The sequence below is a fragment of the Dryobates pubescens genome, chromosome 20 (genome assembly GCF_014839835.1).
Source record: "Dryobates pubescens isolate bDryPub1 chromosome 20, bDryPub1.pri, whole genome shotgun sequence".
Classification (NCBI taxonomy): domain Eukaryota; kingdom Metazoa; phylum Chordata; class Aves; order Piciformes; family Picidae; genus Dryobates; species Dryobates pubescens.
The window spans coordinates 8,819,501-8,836,439 of NC_071631.1; the positions used below are offsets into that span (position 1 = coordinate 8,819,501).

The 16,939-nt window shown below is 51.6% G+C and overlaps 1 protein-coding gene across 8 annotated transcripts in view; it reads right to left on the reverse strand.

Annotated features, from left to right (window-relative positions):
- SPAG9 (sperm associated antigen 9) overlaps positions 1 to 16,939 on the reverse strand; it is a 47,303-nt gene that overhangs the window by 18,543 nt on the left and 11,821 nt on the right. For 2 of the 8 annotated variants that reach the window (XM_054170820.1, XM_054170818.1), the window contains exons 3-9: positions 16,721 to 16,791; positions 11,227 to 11,321; positions 6,568 to 6,721; positions 3,562 to 3,772; positions 3,030 to 3,129; positions 1,890 to 2,011; positions 502 to 513 (exon numbers count right to left, since the gene is read on the reverse strand). In XM_054170820.1, the coding sequence (XP_054026795.1) occupies positions 502 to 513; positions 1,890 to 2,011; positions 3,030 to 3,129; positions 3,562 to 3,772; positions 6,568 to 6,721; positions 11,227 to 11,321; positions 16,721 to 16,791 (765 nt within the window). Of the gene's footprint in view, positions 1 to 501; positions 514 to 1,889; positions 2,012 to 3,029; positions 3,130 to 3,561; positions 3,773 to 6,567; positions 6,722 to 10,393; positions 11,047 to 11,226; positions 11,322 to 16,720; positions 16,792 to 16,939 lie in introns of those variants that run through there. The other 6 variants (XM_054170821.1, XM_054170819.1, XM_054170822.1 and 3 more) reach the window with 5 other exon arrangements.

The window sequence follows — 16,939 nt, forward strand, 5'->3', positions numbered from 1 at the left end:
TCTCAGAACAATCAATGAGCACAATCTTCCAAGCAACTTTGTAGCAGAAGACTTAAAAGATATCTGGATAGCAATTAAAAAAAGAGTATCTAAAACCAGACATGCAAGGCAAAGCTCCCTGGCTTGCAGTTCCTCTCTGGGAGCTGGGTTAAAAGCAAAGGATGTTTGCTAGTGAGGGAACTCAGAGCAGCTCTTGTTCCGCTGTCACTGTCTGGAGAAGCCCCTGCACTGCAGCCAGCAAGGTTTTACCCAAGGGGCTACTGCTTTTGACACCTTTCCAGGATTCACAGATACACTTCCAACAGGTTTCAGGATCCTTTGTAACACAAGAACGAAAAACCAGAAAGCCAAGAGTGCAGAGGCAACAAAAATGGACAAAATAAATGTTACCAAGCAGGGAAAAAATGCAGAGAATGTATTGATGTGAGCAGCAGCCAAGAACACCCAACTGCAGCAGCAACAGCTTTCAAAGCAGCGTTGGTAGAAGAGAAGCATACACACCAGAATACTCCCCTGGGTATGCAGCCCAAGAGAAAACAGATTAGAGAGTCCCAATTAACTGCTTTGCCAGAACTCCAGACTGAAGGTCCATCTTGCTGAGAACTGATCCCAAGGCTTCAAACACCCCAGCCACCCTGAATGCAGATGTAGCTTTCAAGTACCACAGAGCAACCTGGCCTGTGGTTGTGCTCAGTGAGATGATGATTGCCTGGTAAAGCCTCCAGCCCAGTACCTTCTGCACAGCAAAGGCAGTTCAGTTAGAGCAATGTGTTCCTCCTGCACACACCCTGTAGCAGTGAAGTCCCTGATGAGACACTAAAGACACTGCAAAGTGGAAAACAAAGCAGCTGCGCCCAGGGACTGCTGGCAGTAACTGGATTGTTTTAACCAATGGATTGCACAGCTGAGAGATGGAGCTGTTAGGTATTGACACTTCTCCAGTATCTGTTTGCATGCAGGATGTGTCACCAGCTGTCCCTGTGACGACAGCACGAAGGTTTGGGATGCAGTCAGCCCCAGCAGAGATGTGGTGGCCCTCACTGCTCAGGATTCACAGCAGCAAGGTGACAACAAAGAAACCACCTCCCAGACTGGAGCCTGTGAGCCCTGCTGAGGAACACACTGTGCAGTGTCACCTGCTGGATACGAAGTAAGTCTCTGGTGGAACACTGACACTGAGCACATCAGAGCTGCGGACTGCACACACAACCGCTCTAACCAATCCTGCTGACAATCTGCACTTTTCCAGGCCAGACAGCAGCAAACTGAAGGTTTCTAGACACAAAACATTCCCAAGACATGCAGAGATGCAGCTGCATTTTACACATCCCACAGCACCAGCTTCCAGAACTCTGCTGTGTCCCCAAATGCTTTGTTACAAACCAAGATATTCCTTGCTGACAGGAAGAGCCTTCTTTTAACAACCTTTTTGCTCCTGGTAACTCATGTTCCCAAAGCCTACATTGTGCTCAGTCAGCACACCAAGAGCAAACTGCTCTGGGGAAAATGTGTCTGCCCCTTCCAGTTACTGATTTGATTCTGACATTACAACCACTGCATTCTGCTGCAATCCTCTCCTGCACGGGCAGCTGCACAGAGGTGACACAGCCAGGCTATCACAGACCAGGCACAGCTCAAGATAAAAACCCTTGGGTCAGAGAACATGCAGGGAAAACTGGAACAGGGAAGAGTGAAAGAAGGGCCCCAAATGATGAATGCTGATGTTGAAAGGAAGAGCAAACACTTCCTCCTGGGTTTTGCTTTCCAAGAAGCACCTCAGGATGACACTCAAAACATTTTAATGCAAATGAATCCTCACAGTAAATGTAGCAAGGATAATTAAGCACTCCACTAACAAGGAAAGTTCCTTTTAAAATAACCTTTCTTACCCAGTAAATCTGCACCTTCATCCACATCTCCAATTAGGCCAGAACCAGCAGATGACAGCTCCTCAAAGAGTGACTCTGTGTTACGGTCAAAGGCTTTGTTCTCTATGCCTTTGGTAGGAGTGCTAGGCAAGGAATTAAAAGAGGGCATGAGAAAGCAGAAGGAAAACGTTCCCACACTGGAGAAAGTTCTCCATGGCTTTACCAGAGTTCATTTGTTACCCAAAAAAAACCCAGCAGTAAAAATTTCAGAAGCTTTCAGTTGGCTTAGAGTCCTCAATTCTACCTTCAAGTAATATTTTGGCATCAAGATCTCAGCCCTGGGGGAGGTGCTGATGCTGACCTGAGTGGGATTTAAAGCAACAATGAAAGCACATCAAGCCTTGGTGCTTAGAAACCAGCCCTGTCAGGACTCAGTCAGCCCAAATGCCTGAAGAACAGAGAGCTCAGCCAATCTGGAAGTCATTGAACAGGAGGAGAAGGCAGGAGAACCAACCAGTCAAATATCCTCACACACCTCTGATGTTCACTATCCAGGGTCATGTTTCCATCCCATCCCAAGAATGAAACACAGGACACAACATATTTGAAGGACTTGTGGCTAGACCCTCAGTTGTTCAGGGCTTGTCTAAAAGATCAGGCACTCCTCCTGCTCCCAGAGCAGTTTTCTCTGGAGCTTTGGAGCTTCTGGAAGGAGAAGCCTGCAAGGAAGCAGACTCAGGCAAAAGCATTCTGCTAGCACTGAGATCCCACCAGCAGAGGCCAATAAAGAAGTGCTGCAACACTTGCAAACTCAGTCAGAAGTCCACATTTTAAAGACACAGATGAAAAAGCAAGGGCCAAGCTTGGAAAATGCTAACACCTTGAACTCCACTCTAGGGAGAAAAGGCCTCTGGGTACAGAGACATTTGCTTTAAACACGGGAAGCGTATGTAAGCATTCCTGCATCTGCTGTAACAGGAAGTCTCCTGAACACAGAATGAAGACTGCTGCTGCACTCCAAGCCCCCTGAGCAAGCTGGAGGACACAGCAGTAGGAAGATCTATTACATAGTGCAAGAGCTGAGTCTGGTCAAATTCCTGAGCTCAAGCCTGATACCTTCCAAAACCACTCCGCCTACTCCAAGTACAACACCCAACTTACCTGGAGCCCTTATACCCACTGAGGTCTTTATCCATATCCAGCTCTGGAGTTGACTCAATGATTGCCTGAACTTCAGATTTTTCTTCATTTTCATTTCCACCTAGGGAAGAGCAGGTGACACATCTGCATAAGCAGCACTGTGAGATAGGGCACCACCTACCCACACTTGGCATAAACCAGCTCCCAGCTGCTCAGGCTGGGCAAGGCAAGGAGGAGACCAAGGGACTCATACTCTAGTGCAAGTCTCTCCTGCCTTTAACTGAAGTAACCCAAGAGCAGTGATCCCCACTCCCAGCAGATGGTCCAGCTCCTCCTGTGATCTGTGGCACTTCTGTTCGCAAGGAAGTGTCACAAACGCTGATTCCAGACAGGGCCAAGAGGCACTTCCAGACTTGCACCTCCCGGCAGTGCTCTGCACTCCCAAAGATCATCACAAAAGCTAAGTGGTGCTTTGCATTTACTGCTCAACAACAAAAGAAACACCCTAAGAGATGAAGCAGGGGGTGAGTAGTGAGAAGGGAAAGCAGCTCACCCGTGGATACATTTCTTGTCTCTTGAGCTACCTGCACCTCAATGTTCTTGCCTGCGTCCGGCCTCTCGTTCAGCACTTCTGTGTTCCTGGCAGGCCCTTCCACGTCCTCCCTGAGAGGCGTCTCAGCAGGCAGCACAGGGACGTCTGCAGGGGCTGTGGATGCTGGAGTAGTAGACTTTGAGCCTGCTTGGCTAACGTCAGAGAGCTCATCCTAAGGTTGAACAGTCCCATTAAGAACATCAGCAGGAACTGAAGCATCAGAAGAGCTCAGCACACACCACAGACCCACCCCCAGCTGCTGCAAATGCAAACAGACAGGACTGGAAATGGCACTGCTGGCCTCTGCCAACTTCAGCTTTAGACTGTGGCTGCTTCACTTCTCTTAAGGAGGTCCCAGCTACCCAAAACATGTCCTTATTTCTAATGCCAATGCCTGATCTCAGCTGATGGTGACAGTGACAACCCCAGGGTGATTTTCTGCATGCCCTGGATGGCTCTGGGAGCAAGACACTGAACCTGGCCTAGAGCTCAGAGCAGCTACACAGCAGCAGCCAGCAGCTCCTGTACATCCCAGGGACACTACACCAAGAGCCCAGGGTTGGCTCCTAACAGGGCTGCTGGAGCCAGGGTGATGATCATTACTGAGGGCTGCAGCAGGCAGTGTCTCAAAGGGCAGGGACTCTGTGTTTGATGAGGCTGCTACAGGGTAACCCTCCCAGGCTGTCACTGCACATCCAACCCCTCACTCCTGATCAGAGCCATGCCAGCATTGACACCTTAACTGTGACTCTCAGAGCAGGTAGCAGAGCACAAGAGCTCACTGCAGATCAGAAAAGTAAACACTGACCCATTCAGGCCAATGTTTTCTGGAGCAGAGGGGATACTCCTTAGGAAAAATCAAGGGGAAACCGAGACCAGGCTGTGCCAAGTGAAGGCAGGAGGAGAAGTTTGGATTACAAGGTGAAAGCAAGGCTCCAGGCCAGCTCTGTGACATTTCAGAGCAGGGCTCTGTTAGCTCAGGAAAGCCAAATCTGTCAGGGATGGAGCTGGCTTGGGTCTCATGAAGCAGGAATTCATTGTACTGCTTAGCAGCCCTTCTAGAGAAGGGAGTGCAGGTGCCTGGTAAAGGGATTTGTGCAACACAAGCGGCCTGCACAGACATTTCCTCCTCTGTACCCACTTCAGAATTGTAGTTTCTAAATGTTTGGCACTTCCCAGGAAGTTAAGGCTTCCATCTGTGGGGGCAGGGAGGAAAACACACTTATGTGCATCAGCATAAATATCAGGCTTGCATCCTACACTGACATCCCCACACGGAGTTTGCAAGCCCTGGAAACAAAACTCAGCACATTCAGCAGCTGTCTATCAATTATTTCCAGTTTTCACCCTGTCTTAGTAAATTCCAAAGGAATCAGTTACTAGTAGTTGATATTCTGGCAACATTATTCAGCAACACAGGCAACGACCAGCCCCATCTCAGAGGAACAAGAGACCCAGCCCAGCAGAGTGCTCCATGGGAGAAGAAAGAAAAAGGCCAGAGCAAAGCTGCCCAATTTACTCAACTGCCTTTTGAATTGGGGAGCTTCAGCCACTGGCTAAGGATTCATCCTTCAGCGAGCACACACAGAAGGGAGGAAATGGCAGCCCTGCACCAGGGGAACCCAGGGGTCACACAAACAAGCAATAAAACTTCAGCAGAGCTGCTGGCCCTCTTCAAACACTTCTACAGCTTTGTATTCCAGCAGCATCCACTGCTGGTGCAGCACAGACTGGGCACCAACGTTCACACGTGGAGCTCAGAGACACAGCTTGAGGGCAGGAAAGGGAATGGCCCCTGCCTTCAAGGAACTGCAAGCAATCCCCTTTCTGACAGGATTATCTCCTGCACTGGCTGTAGGCAGCTCTTGGAGGCTATGCTGATTAAACTCTCATCAATGTTTGTTCTGGAGCTGCTGGAAATGAAATGCAGTTCCATCAAGTGGCAATGAATTAACTGGGATCTCAGAGCTGAGCATTTCAAAGTCTGTGCCACGCTGACTTGGCAAATCTGACTTTTTAGCAATGCTGCCAAAAGACTTTTCCTGAAAAAAGGCAAATCAGTCTGAAAATTAAACAACTAAACCTGAAGAAGCAGCTCATCTGCAATGCTTTGCAGAAATGGAAGGCAGAGGAGGAGTGGCCGGTAGCTGTGTGCTGTGTTGCGATGATACCCAATGTCACTCCTGGGCAAGGTACACCATGGCCAGGCTCTACTCTGGGTCTCTCCCAGCACTTGCCCTTTGAGACCCTTGGAGAGGAAACACTGCCCATCAATGTAATGTTCATGCCTGAAGGGACAGCAGACGCCTGAAAGCATCAGAGTCTTGCTTGTGCTTTGTATCTGATGTTGAAAGTATTTAAATGAACACACAGTGAGCTTAACCACTCCACAGCTCTGTACCCTGGGTCCCTCCTGCTGTCCTGGCAGTGCCCCCAGTCCCGGCTGCCAGAGGCACCACTCCCCCATTTTCCATCTCTGCAGCTTGCTTTCTGCCACCCTCACTGCTGGAGCACAGAACAATGGCAGGAGCTACAGCCAAGGGAAATCAATCCCAGGCTAATCTGGGCAGGCTGGGTCACTCAGCTCTGCTGTGTACCTACGCCCAGGGCTGTGTGCAGAGAACCACATCTAGTATCCCAAGCTCCCCTCTCACTCAGTGCAGTTCTGCTGCACTCTCCAGTTACATATCCAGTGCATAAAGAACAGGTGACTGACCTTGCAAAGGGTCCTTAGTGAGAAAGGAAACCCCACTCCTGCCCTGAGCAGCACTCATCTGGAAAATGCAACCCAGATTCTGCCTCTGCCAGCCAGCAGCGTTCCTCAAGGCTCACCAGAGTCAGCACCACACTGGGCTCGCAGAGATGACTGAGGACTCTGCCTCCTCTCCTTTGCCTTTCCTCCCCATCGAGGAGGTCTGCTGTGGCCAGGGGAGCCTGCTCTGCACAGGCAGCCAGCTGGGTGCTCACCTTCAGGCTGGTGTGGGAGCGCGGCTGGCTCAGCTCCTGGAACTTCCAGTGCTCCGACCCGGGCGTCTCCCCCGCCTCACGCTGGGCCTCAGGGGTCAGCAGGACATCTCCTGGAGGCAAGGGGAAGATGCCCAGAGATATGGGGCGCTCCTTTCTGCATGGGAGAGAGACAGGGCCCATCAGCCATGCCAGTTGCCACACCATTTGTCTCCCGGTAGGCCTCTGAAGTCGGCAAGGAAGAGGCACAGTGGCAGCTCCACACATCTGTAGCTGTGCTCCACCAAACACACTGCAGCACACAGTCCGGGGTACAGCACCTCATCAGCTCCTCCTCTCACATCACTTACTGCAAACAGGCTACTCCATGGCTTTAGCCAGCAGTTATTGATTGCCCTGGGGCTAATCTATTGAAAACAAAATGTTTACAGAAATAGAAGACAAACAGAAGGGAAAGATAAAAACATTTCCTCATTTCAGACCAAATCAGAGCCTTCAGCAGCCACTCTGTGAAGAGCATCTTGCGTGGTACAGCACCAACTCACTCCCACAACAGCCACACCATTAACTGAGGCACTGAAACAACCAGCTTCAGTCCAACTCTTCTCACAATGTATGGGATCCTCCCTCTGAAGATCCCAGGAACTACATGGGTTTGGAGAACTGCAAAAAGCTGGCTGAAGGAATTACCTACATTAAAAGCAGCCCAGCCAAAACCTGGGAGGTTTAACCAAGACCAGTTCAATGCTCTGCTTCGTTCACCGAAAAGCTGCACCAAGCTTGTGCCAGTGAGGTAAAATTTCTCCATCACAGCTCCTCACCACCTCCACTGTCTTTGTCACTTCCCTAAGGCAAACAACGCTTCAAAATTCCAGAGCTTCCTGTACTGACCCTTAAAAAACATCCAAAAAACCAACCCAACACAAAATCCCAAAGTCAACCTTGCCATCAGCTGTGATCAGGGAACAAAAGAGCAATTCTTCCTGCTAACTAGAGACAAAAACCTCCTGCAGAATGCAACTCACAGGATGCTGCAGCCAGCCCTGAAAAGGAAAAATATCAGCCAGGCGTAGAACTGAGATAAAGCAAAGCATTTGTTCAGCCAGAACAATGACAGGCAGCAAAGGGCCTGCAATCAAGCCCAGCTTGAGGGGTGCTGCAGGCAGGAGGGAAAAGTCTGCACAAGTGATGGCAGAAAGTGAGGCTCAGTGAGAGCAAAGGCTTCCTGCAAGTAGCCCTGCAGGGACAGCCCAGACAGGGCAGGAAGATTGGAGAGACGTCACATTCTGGCTTTACAGAAAGCCCAGCCACATCTCCCTCCTTTTGCAAAGCTGTTCACAAACTCAGCAGGAGCCAGGCAGAGTTCTGTGAGAACTGGCACCAGCATCTCAGCCACATGAGAAATGTGTCAGGGGGTGTTGACCAGCAAGAGGAGAAGCAAAGCACCTGTGTGGGTTTGGGTGGTGCTGGGTTTAGTTTGCTTAGAAGAAAAGGCCGTCAAGGAGGGGCTGTATTTAGCAATGAAGCAGTAAACCCTTTGAGGTAATTTTTACACGGCCAAACCCCAGGGCCTGAGCAGCAAACAGCTTTAGCTGGCAGGAGTCCTCCCAGCACAGGTGATGCAGCTGCTCCATCACAAACCCTCCGCAGCCAACCCAGAGCACACAGCCTGGCCGGCCAGAAACCTTACAGGCAGGTCCTTACTTTGGACAGAGTTTAGCACAGCAAGGCAGGCACAGCAAAATCAGTCACGAAACAAAGAGCACCAGATCCTGCCCCAGCATCTGCAGCAAAGCCCTCCTGAGAAACAGCCCCGGACTGAATGAGTCCCACAACTGCTGCTATTGTGCTGCCTGCTGCTCTGCTTTGGATTTCCCACCACTGTGTGGGGAACAAAGGGCTCCCCACGTCGGCTCAAACTATGTCAGAGGACAGAGCGAACCTGTTTCATTGGTTAAGGAGTCCAGCAACAAAAAAGGCCAGGGAGGCTGCCCTGGGCAAAGGGGCAGTGGTAACAAAGCAGCTTTGTGAGGGGCCCCGCGCCCCCCAGGTGCCGACTCACAGATCTGCTGCTTGCAGGAGGTGCCCAGAGCTGCTCTCTCCAGCCTTCAGGAGGAAGAACTTAAACCCAGTACTAAAGGCTGTTCACCTTTGATTTGGGGATGGACCGTTCTAAAGACATTTTACCCTGAGCATGTTTGGATGTGCTAAACCCAGCTCCGGGCTCTGCCCCAGGTTTGGGCAGGGGCAGCTGGGGTGCCTGGCTGCAGCAGAAGTTATCCAATTAGACTGAAGCAACCTCAACGTGCCCCACTGGCTGTTGAGCAGAGCCCCCTGGGACTGCCCCAGATCCCAGGAAATAGCAGAGGAGAGTGAGCCAGGGGCAGGTGCATGCTCCAGCAGCCCGAACCAACATCCTGAAGTGCTGCAGAAGCATCCACAGCAACCTTTAGGATGAGCAGCAGATGCTCTGCTCTAAATCCCAACTAGTGTGAGAAAACACAAACAACTCTCCTCCAATTAGATTGCTCCATCCTGTGTTTTTATCTTTTATAAAGGGATACAAGATTGAAGGAACCGAACTCCAATTCCTGTAAATCCTAAACCAAATTACTATGGGAGGGAAAAAGCTTCTGACCCCCTCAGATCCCTGCAACGTTCTGGAAGGCAGCAAAAGCACATTACAAAAGAGCTGCTCTTCAGCCATCTGACTGCTTAAACAAACACCAAAATCTGTTACAAGTTCCTGGAGATGCTTTGGCTGTTCTGGAGTTGGGGGTTATTTGCCTGGGCTTGGTTCTTCCCCTCCCTCTGGAGCAAGTGCAGCCTTACTGCCCAGCTCAGCCTACAGCTACACTTCAGGCTGCTCCTGTGCCTTTGTAACTACCCACATCTGCCATCAGCTCCGGAGAGCTGCTACTCCTTTCATCTGCGGATTGCCTTCTCTGCTCAGAGACCCAAGTTAAAAACCCTACTAAGTCCTACCCAGAGTCTCCCTGCACCACACATTAAGGAGATGTTGTCCCACAGCTTATTCAGGGAACAGTTTTCCAGCCTTTTCCCCTTTTTGAATCCTTCACTATTCCATTTACAACCACAGCCAAACTGTGCCAAGTTTTCAGGTCAGAAAGCTACATTTCAGAACTTTTCCAGCTCTTTTCCACTCGTAATTATGGTACTAAAGTGTGTCAAGATTACTTTTGGTCACAAAATTTTAACATCTCTGCTGCTGTTCCAGGCAAGTAGGACACACAGAAGGAGGGGGGGCAGACAGGGCTGGCAGCTTGCCATACGAGCACAGCAAAAGGAGAGGACAACAGTGTGCTGAACAATGGTGAACAGGCTGGAACAGCTCTAATGCTGAAATCATGGAGGATTGTTTTTCCCCCACCAAACAATAATTGGATTTTTCACCAACGCTGCTACAGCTAATGGCTGTGGCTGGGAGATGATCAATCCACTCATCCCACACAGCTCTCTTGATTCAGGAAAGTGAAATTGAGTAGTGCAAGGCCTCGGACTGCACACACTCCTGGCCCCCAAGCTCAGGCAGGTGCCTGGCTATCCCCTGACCACCAGCTTTACCCATCCCACCATCCCTGCAGCTCCTTTTGCAGCTCAGAATGCAGCAATGCAACAGCTTTCCAGACAAGCCTGGGCACAAGCCACAAGCTGCCTGGCACTTGCTAAACACCACAAACCCATTTTGCCATCTCCCACTCCACAGGCACCAGGTCTGATGAATTTCTGACGCCCATCCCTAGCTCCCCCTCACTCCGCCGGGAAGGGCAAGGCCGAGGCAGCGCGGCAGGGCAGGTCCGGGAGGTACCTGAGAATCCTGGGGAGGTTCTGCGTCAGCGCCGGCACCCCGGCGGAGATGGAGAAGTGGACCAGCAGCAGCACCGAGAGCGACACCAGGATGGCCGAGTTCACCACCACGGCGCCGCCCACGAAGCCGAAGACGAAAAGCAGCATGCAGCCGGGGCTCATGGCGCTGCGCGGGCATGGTGGCGCCGGGGCCGCGGCGGCTACGCGGGGGCCCAGCCTGGCGCTGCCGAGGCACTGCCTGGCATCCGGCCGCTGCCACAAACACAATGCCGGCAGCGGCAGCCTGCCGCGCTCCTGCAGCAGCTCCGGAGCAATGACATCACCGCTCTCCTCCCCCTCGCCGGAGCTCCTCGCAGCATCTATGCAGCAAGGCAGGGACTCGGCCAGCCCCGGAGTTATCCTCCCTCCTCCTGCACCGTTCATAGGCTGGGAAGCTTCACGATCTGCATAATTACTCGCAGCAGCCTGAGCACAAACGGGGACCAGCTACACACCTTCCACGAGCCCTGCATAAAGCCACTGCAAGGTAGTCCTGCTCTGGGGCCAGCCGCTGGCATATCCCTGCCCAGCCCAAAGCCAAGGCTCAGAGAAGCTGAGACCCTGCCAGGATGGAGCTGAGACCCTGCCAGGCTGCCACACCAAGTCTGCCTCAGCACAGCACAGCCTCTCTCTGCCGATTCCCACTCTGGTCCCCACCACATTCCAACCACACAGCAAATCTTTGGGATTCAGCCGAACCGTTGTTGTGGGATTAAAGCACAAAGTCTTGCACACACAAACCAGTGGATTTGTCCTTTCTTTCCTTTCAGGGTGAGAGGATAATGCACAGCTTACCTAATCCTGCTGTGTGTGGTGGATTCTAGCTGATCACCCCCCGACAGCTGATGAAGTTTGGTTCTTTCCAAGTGCTCCATGTAATTGTGAATCATCTGTTTAGAGGACAGAGAAACAGAAGCAGGATTTAGTAACGTTTGCTTCTACTACAACTGCATCATTCTTGTCCAGTACATTACAATTTTTCCCTGGAATGCTAAAAATAGCCAAAGCCTTCAGAAACTCTAAAGAAATAGATGAAGAGAGACACAATCACACCATCTGTAAACCCAGCACCCAGGTGAGGAGCCCACACCAAACAGAACTGGAGACCTTGTGCATTCCTGCACTGGGCACATCCCAAGGGCACACAAGCTGCACCTGACACTACAGAGGTCTGGCCTCAGGAACCAGGTTCAAGGCCATTTGGGAGGCTGTCTCAGACCTGCATGTCCAGTAGCTGTCGGTGTTTCTCACGTGTGTCAACCCCTGTCCCTGCAGCCCAGGCGCAAGGGCAGTGAAGGTCAGGCTGTGTGCACCGTGAGTGTACAACACAAAACAGATCCTTCTGCAGGCAGAGCAAGGCAACATCTCCTCTCTGCTGTGCCTTCAAACACACTCAAGCTTTCTGTATTTTGCAGGAATGGAGCTTGTTTTTTAAGTTACCCAGACTGCCACCTCTGGAAGGCCCGAGTGTCCTGTGGGTTCCAGTGCTCAGGAGGAGCTCTGCTGCCCTGTGCCTCTGAAGACAGCCAGGCACAGGCCAAGGCACTGACTCCTGCACTCATGACTTATTTAATGCATCCTGACTTCACCTGGCAAGGGATGGTGCTGCTTAGCATATAACTGATTGAGGACAGGCATGGAAAGAAGGAACAGGGCTCACTGTACTCCAAAAGGTTCCATTGGCAACGAAACCCAGGAAAGCCTGAGGAGAAGGCTGCAGGACACTGGGTACTGTTAGCACTTCCCTTGTGTGCACAGAAGAGTGGGGTACTGGGAACAAAGCAAGGGAAGGGGAAGAACCACAGGTGTGCTGCAGAAGCATTTAGTGCACTTTGCTCTTCAGACACATTCAGGTCACATCTCAAAGGCTTCCTCTAGGCAAAAGTCCCTGTTCTGTGAAGCTGCCATTGCTGCTGAGCCCCTAGAAAGGGCACAGGCACCTGTGGAGTGCTGCTAACAGGCACTGCAGGGCCTTGTGCTCTGGGGCAGCTGCACACAGCAGGACTGGAGTCAGGAATCCTGCACCTGTGTGGCACTGCCAAGCCAGGGCTGTGTGTCCCAGACTGGTACACTGGGATGCACTGAGTTAGTGCCAGCCTCAGCACAGACGCTACCTGCCAGCACCAGCTGGACATCAGTGCATGTCCTTAGCCTGAGCTCCTTCTGCTGGGGCAGCCTGGCTTCAGACCCCCTGCCAGCTGCATCTTCCAGGCACTGCCCACTGCTGTGGTTAGCACTGGTTCAGTACAGACCCTGCTTTTCCCAGCATTCACCTGAGCTAATTAACGGAATTCAGACCAGAAAGAAACCAAACCAGGCTATTTTTAGAGCAACATTACATAATACACTTTAACTGCTGCCTAAAGCTTACAAAATCCATCCTCCACCAAGCTGACAAATGCAGAGCTCTACCAGGACCAGGGCATTTGCCTCCTGAAGTTTCTTAATGCTTGCTCATACAGAGAAGCAACCAAAGAAATGGAAAGCTCCACCTTCAACCATCCACATTTCTTGGGTTTTGTTTCCACCAAGCAGCCAATGGCTCCTGTGCTTCACTTTGCACAGCAAGCTTATTGCAATTGAAATGAAAGCAGAAATCCCAGGAAAAGGACAATTCACAGCTTTGAAATGCACACTGGGCCACTCTTTATCCTGTCCATACCCTCATCATGGGAGGGAGACACTGCTGAGCAGAAGCTGAGCTATCTGCAAGCACCCCAGCTTGCAGCACCCCAGTTGGCTCCTTAGAGGAAGGTTTTAAATACATGTGTGGAGCTGTTCAGCTGAACAACTAATACCTGCCCAGGGAGCACCTGACACATGGGATGAAGAGAGCAGGTCAGTAAACCCCCCCCACAACCAACAGCCTCTCACCACTCCTACTCCTACCCTTACAAGAGGAGCACTGCCAAGGGACGCAAGCCTGACCCATTCTCTGTCACACACCACTGGGTATGCAACACGTGTGGGTACTGTTGCCCAACCTGCTCCTCAAGCGGGCTGGGATCATCTCCCTCACACCTCCTCCCCTTCTCTGCTGCTCCTCCTCCCTGTCTGTGCCCCTGCTTTAGCTCCCCTGGCCAGGTGCGGAGCAGGCTCAGCACCGCAGCCCTCAGCACTCATCCCCAGATCCCTTCCGTCTGGCACGAGTGGCTGTTCCCCTTGGGAACATGTGACCGGCTGGGTATATATAGATCCTCCTATGTCCCACATCAGTGAGATTTATTAACCCAAATGACACTCCCAGAATCTCCTTGATTCAGTCCAGAAGTCCCCCCCCCCACTTCCCTGTAAACACCTTTCACATTTAAGGATTCACAGTGAGCTTGTGCCCTACGGGACAGCAGCATTCTCCCTGCTGGGCTTGATGCCTCCTTGCCCCCATGCAAGGTGCTGTTGCTGGCAGACACAGCAGCAGGTAAGGATTCAACCCAGGCTTCACACACCAAGCTGTCACTGTGTGGCACAAGGCTGTAGAAGAACTCCTGGCTGGAACATTATCTGAAGTCTAACCTCAAAGTCACTGTGCCTGCTGCCCATGCTGGACCAAGACCTCTCCACCTGGACAACTGCACCCAGGCACTTCCACCTTGCCCTCCATGGCCCTGTCCCTGCTGGGGCCGTGCTGGGGGTGCCTGTTTCAAGCGGCCAAAGCACCCTGCCAGTGCCAGAGCTCTGCTGTCACATCCCATCAGTGCACAGTGCTGGGGAGCTGCCAGGGCCCAATTATGTTTCATTAAACTGAGCCCATATTCAGTATGTCAGGGAAAGATCTCCAACACCTTGCCCTGGTGTTTCCCAGAGCACAGAATCACTCCCTTGAACAGAAACCAGCGACCTGGGAGGTCTGTGCAGAGCAGATGCTGATGCTCTAGTGCTTGGTAACAAATGTAAAACAGCCTTCAGCAGGCCTCTCAAAGCCTGTGCCATGGGTATGACTCCTGCACCTGGTCCTTTACAGCCAGAGAAAGGTGGAAACAAGACCTGGCATAGTGAGATTCCAGAAGCTCAGCTTCAGGAACGGAACTCCAGTAGAGTCCTTAACTCTGCTCTGGGCATCAGAGGCAGAGCAAGACCAGAAGTGGCTGCAAGTGGAGGGAAGACAAGGGAGCAGGGATGAGGACATGGATGTAAGGACACTTTCAGGCTGCACTCACACACTGTTCTACTGAACACTTTATTCTCTTCACTACCTGCTACCAATGTCCAGGAACACTTCACCTCCCAGCCTGCCAGCTCAGCTGCTCAGGTTACCATGCCCTAATCCAGTTAAAATCACACCAGTTAGCTGGAGCACAGCTCCACTGGGGCAGGAAGCTTGGGGGCACATATTCCACTGCAACCAGGAGCTCATCTGCCACCCTGCAGAGAGCAGCACCACAGAATTCCTCAGAAGGGTGAGGAGGCTGAAGCCTGCTCCCAGCACTGCACACAGCCAGGGCAGCCCTGCTGCTGCAGCTGCCGGCACCTCGTTGCTAGGGCAGGCTGGAGCTGGAGCTGCAATGCAGAGCCCTGGCTCCAGCAGGCTGAGCTCCAAGGAGACTCCAGGGCTCAGCACAACACACACTGGGTCAGGATTTGGTTCTCTGCTGTAACTGTCCAAGGCTGAGCAATTTAAACAGGGCTTGGTCCACTCTGGCAGTTTAAATAGGGCTTCATCCTGGCTGCAAGTGGTCAGGTGCAATGCCCATGAGCTGCTGGGAAGGGATCTCTGCAGAGGCAGCCAGGGCAGGAAGGGAGGTACTCAGAGGGGACACAGTTACACAGCCTCAGTGAAGTCAAGAGCTAGAAGAGAGACACCAAAGTCTGAAACACAAGCTGTGCATTAAGAAATGAAGGGGGAAAGGCTTTTGTGTTGTGAAGCTATGTAGCCTGAAGTGAGAGAGGTGAAATGCTCCTAAGGGAGAAAAATAAAAATGCTGAGACTGGGAAACAAAGAAAGAAAAAACCTGCTGAAAGGAAAGGGGCCAGAAGAGCTGAGTTGCTGTGTGGAGAAAGGACACAGCCACCTCAGCAACAAGAAAGCCCAAGGAAGCACCTCTCCCTACACCAAAGAAAGGGAATTTAGGTGCAAAAACATGTAATAAATTGGAACCAAACCAGCAGAGGCTGTTGTCCATTTTGGAGCAAAACCTAAGCAAAAAGACATTGAGAACATCAGCAGGGCAGTGGGGAGTGCTGCCCACCACAGAACCACCTGTGGCAGCACCCAGAGCTCCTGACCAGCACTGCCTACAGCTCTGCAAGCACACAGCACTCTGGAGCACTTCAGCAGCATTAAGCTTTGTCACTTCTCACTTTACTACCATTTCCAGTTTGCAACAGTGCAGCATTCTCCAGTTACCTACCAAGTGCCAAGCAGGACCTTAAAGACAGGATTTCAGCAAGCACAGCAACATTCCTCTGCAGGAGCTGCAGCAAAATCTGGTCATGCAGTGCTCCAGAGCCCCATGCTGGTTGTGCTTCCAGGCTGCTTTCAGCGGTGGGCAGTGTCCCCCTCACCTCCAGACAGCTAAGGAAGCACAGAAGGTAACCAAACCCAGCATCTGTATTTGCTCTTCCCTTCCCACATGTGGTCTTTTGAAGAGCAGTCAGCACTGCATCCCCTCTACCAGAGGTGAGCTGCAAGGAGCTATCTGACCTTTCAAACAAGGGCAGAGCAATCAGAGGAAGGAGAATTGTGCTCAGTGATGGGACTCGAGGTGAATCAGAGCCAGCGATTTCCTCAGCAGCCCAAGCACACTGCCCAGGAGAGAGCTGCTGCTGCTGAGAAGCCAAAGCCTGGCAAGGCCCTCCAGGCTTCAGAACCAGCTGTACAAGTGGGGCTTTAATTTCCTTTAGCAAAGTCAAACTTGGTCCCTCTTCACCAACCTGTGCTGGTTTCAGGAGCTATCAGTAGGTGTGGCAGGACTTCTTTTAATCATCAGTAATTTGTTCCTTCAGCGGGACAAGTAAAACCAACAGACAACTGCTGGAAAGAGTCTGAGATTGCAATGCCATTTCTAGGGCCTTGAAGTTTGTTGGTGTGCTCTGAAGAGATGTCTTTGAATGAACAAAAAGCAAATTCCTCCTCTTTCAGAGCTCACAAAGATCTGGCAAAGCTGTCCTCCTGACAAATGCGTCAGCAAACCGAGCTGGGCACAGACCCCAGCCAAAGCCTGGCTGCAGCTAGCATCAGCCATGCAAACCCCAGCCAGCAGTCACCAGCCCCAAATCTCCCAGATTTCCCCAGCTGCTCACAACACTTTTCCAAAGAGCTCCCTCCTGACAGCTTGGCATCAGGACCTACCTCTGTGTGTCTTGAATGAAGTGCATTGTATTCTTTCTTCAGCTCTGCTTCCCTCTCCTCAAGTCTGCTAACTGGAAAAAGAAAAATGTTACAAAAATAATGAAGCTACCACACAAGTGGTACCACACACAGCCTGAAGAGCCAAGGCCTGGACAGCAGCAGCACAGGAAAGTGGTTTGTAAAGCAAGGGACCAGCTCAGCTCTGCGGCACGGCAGACA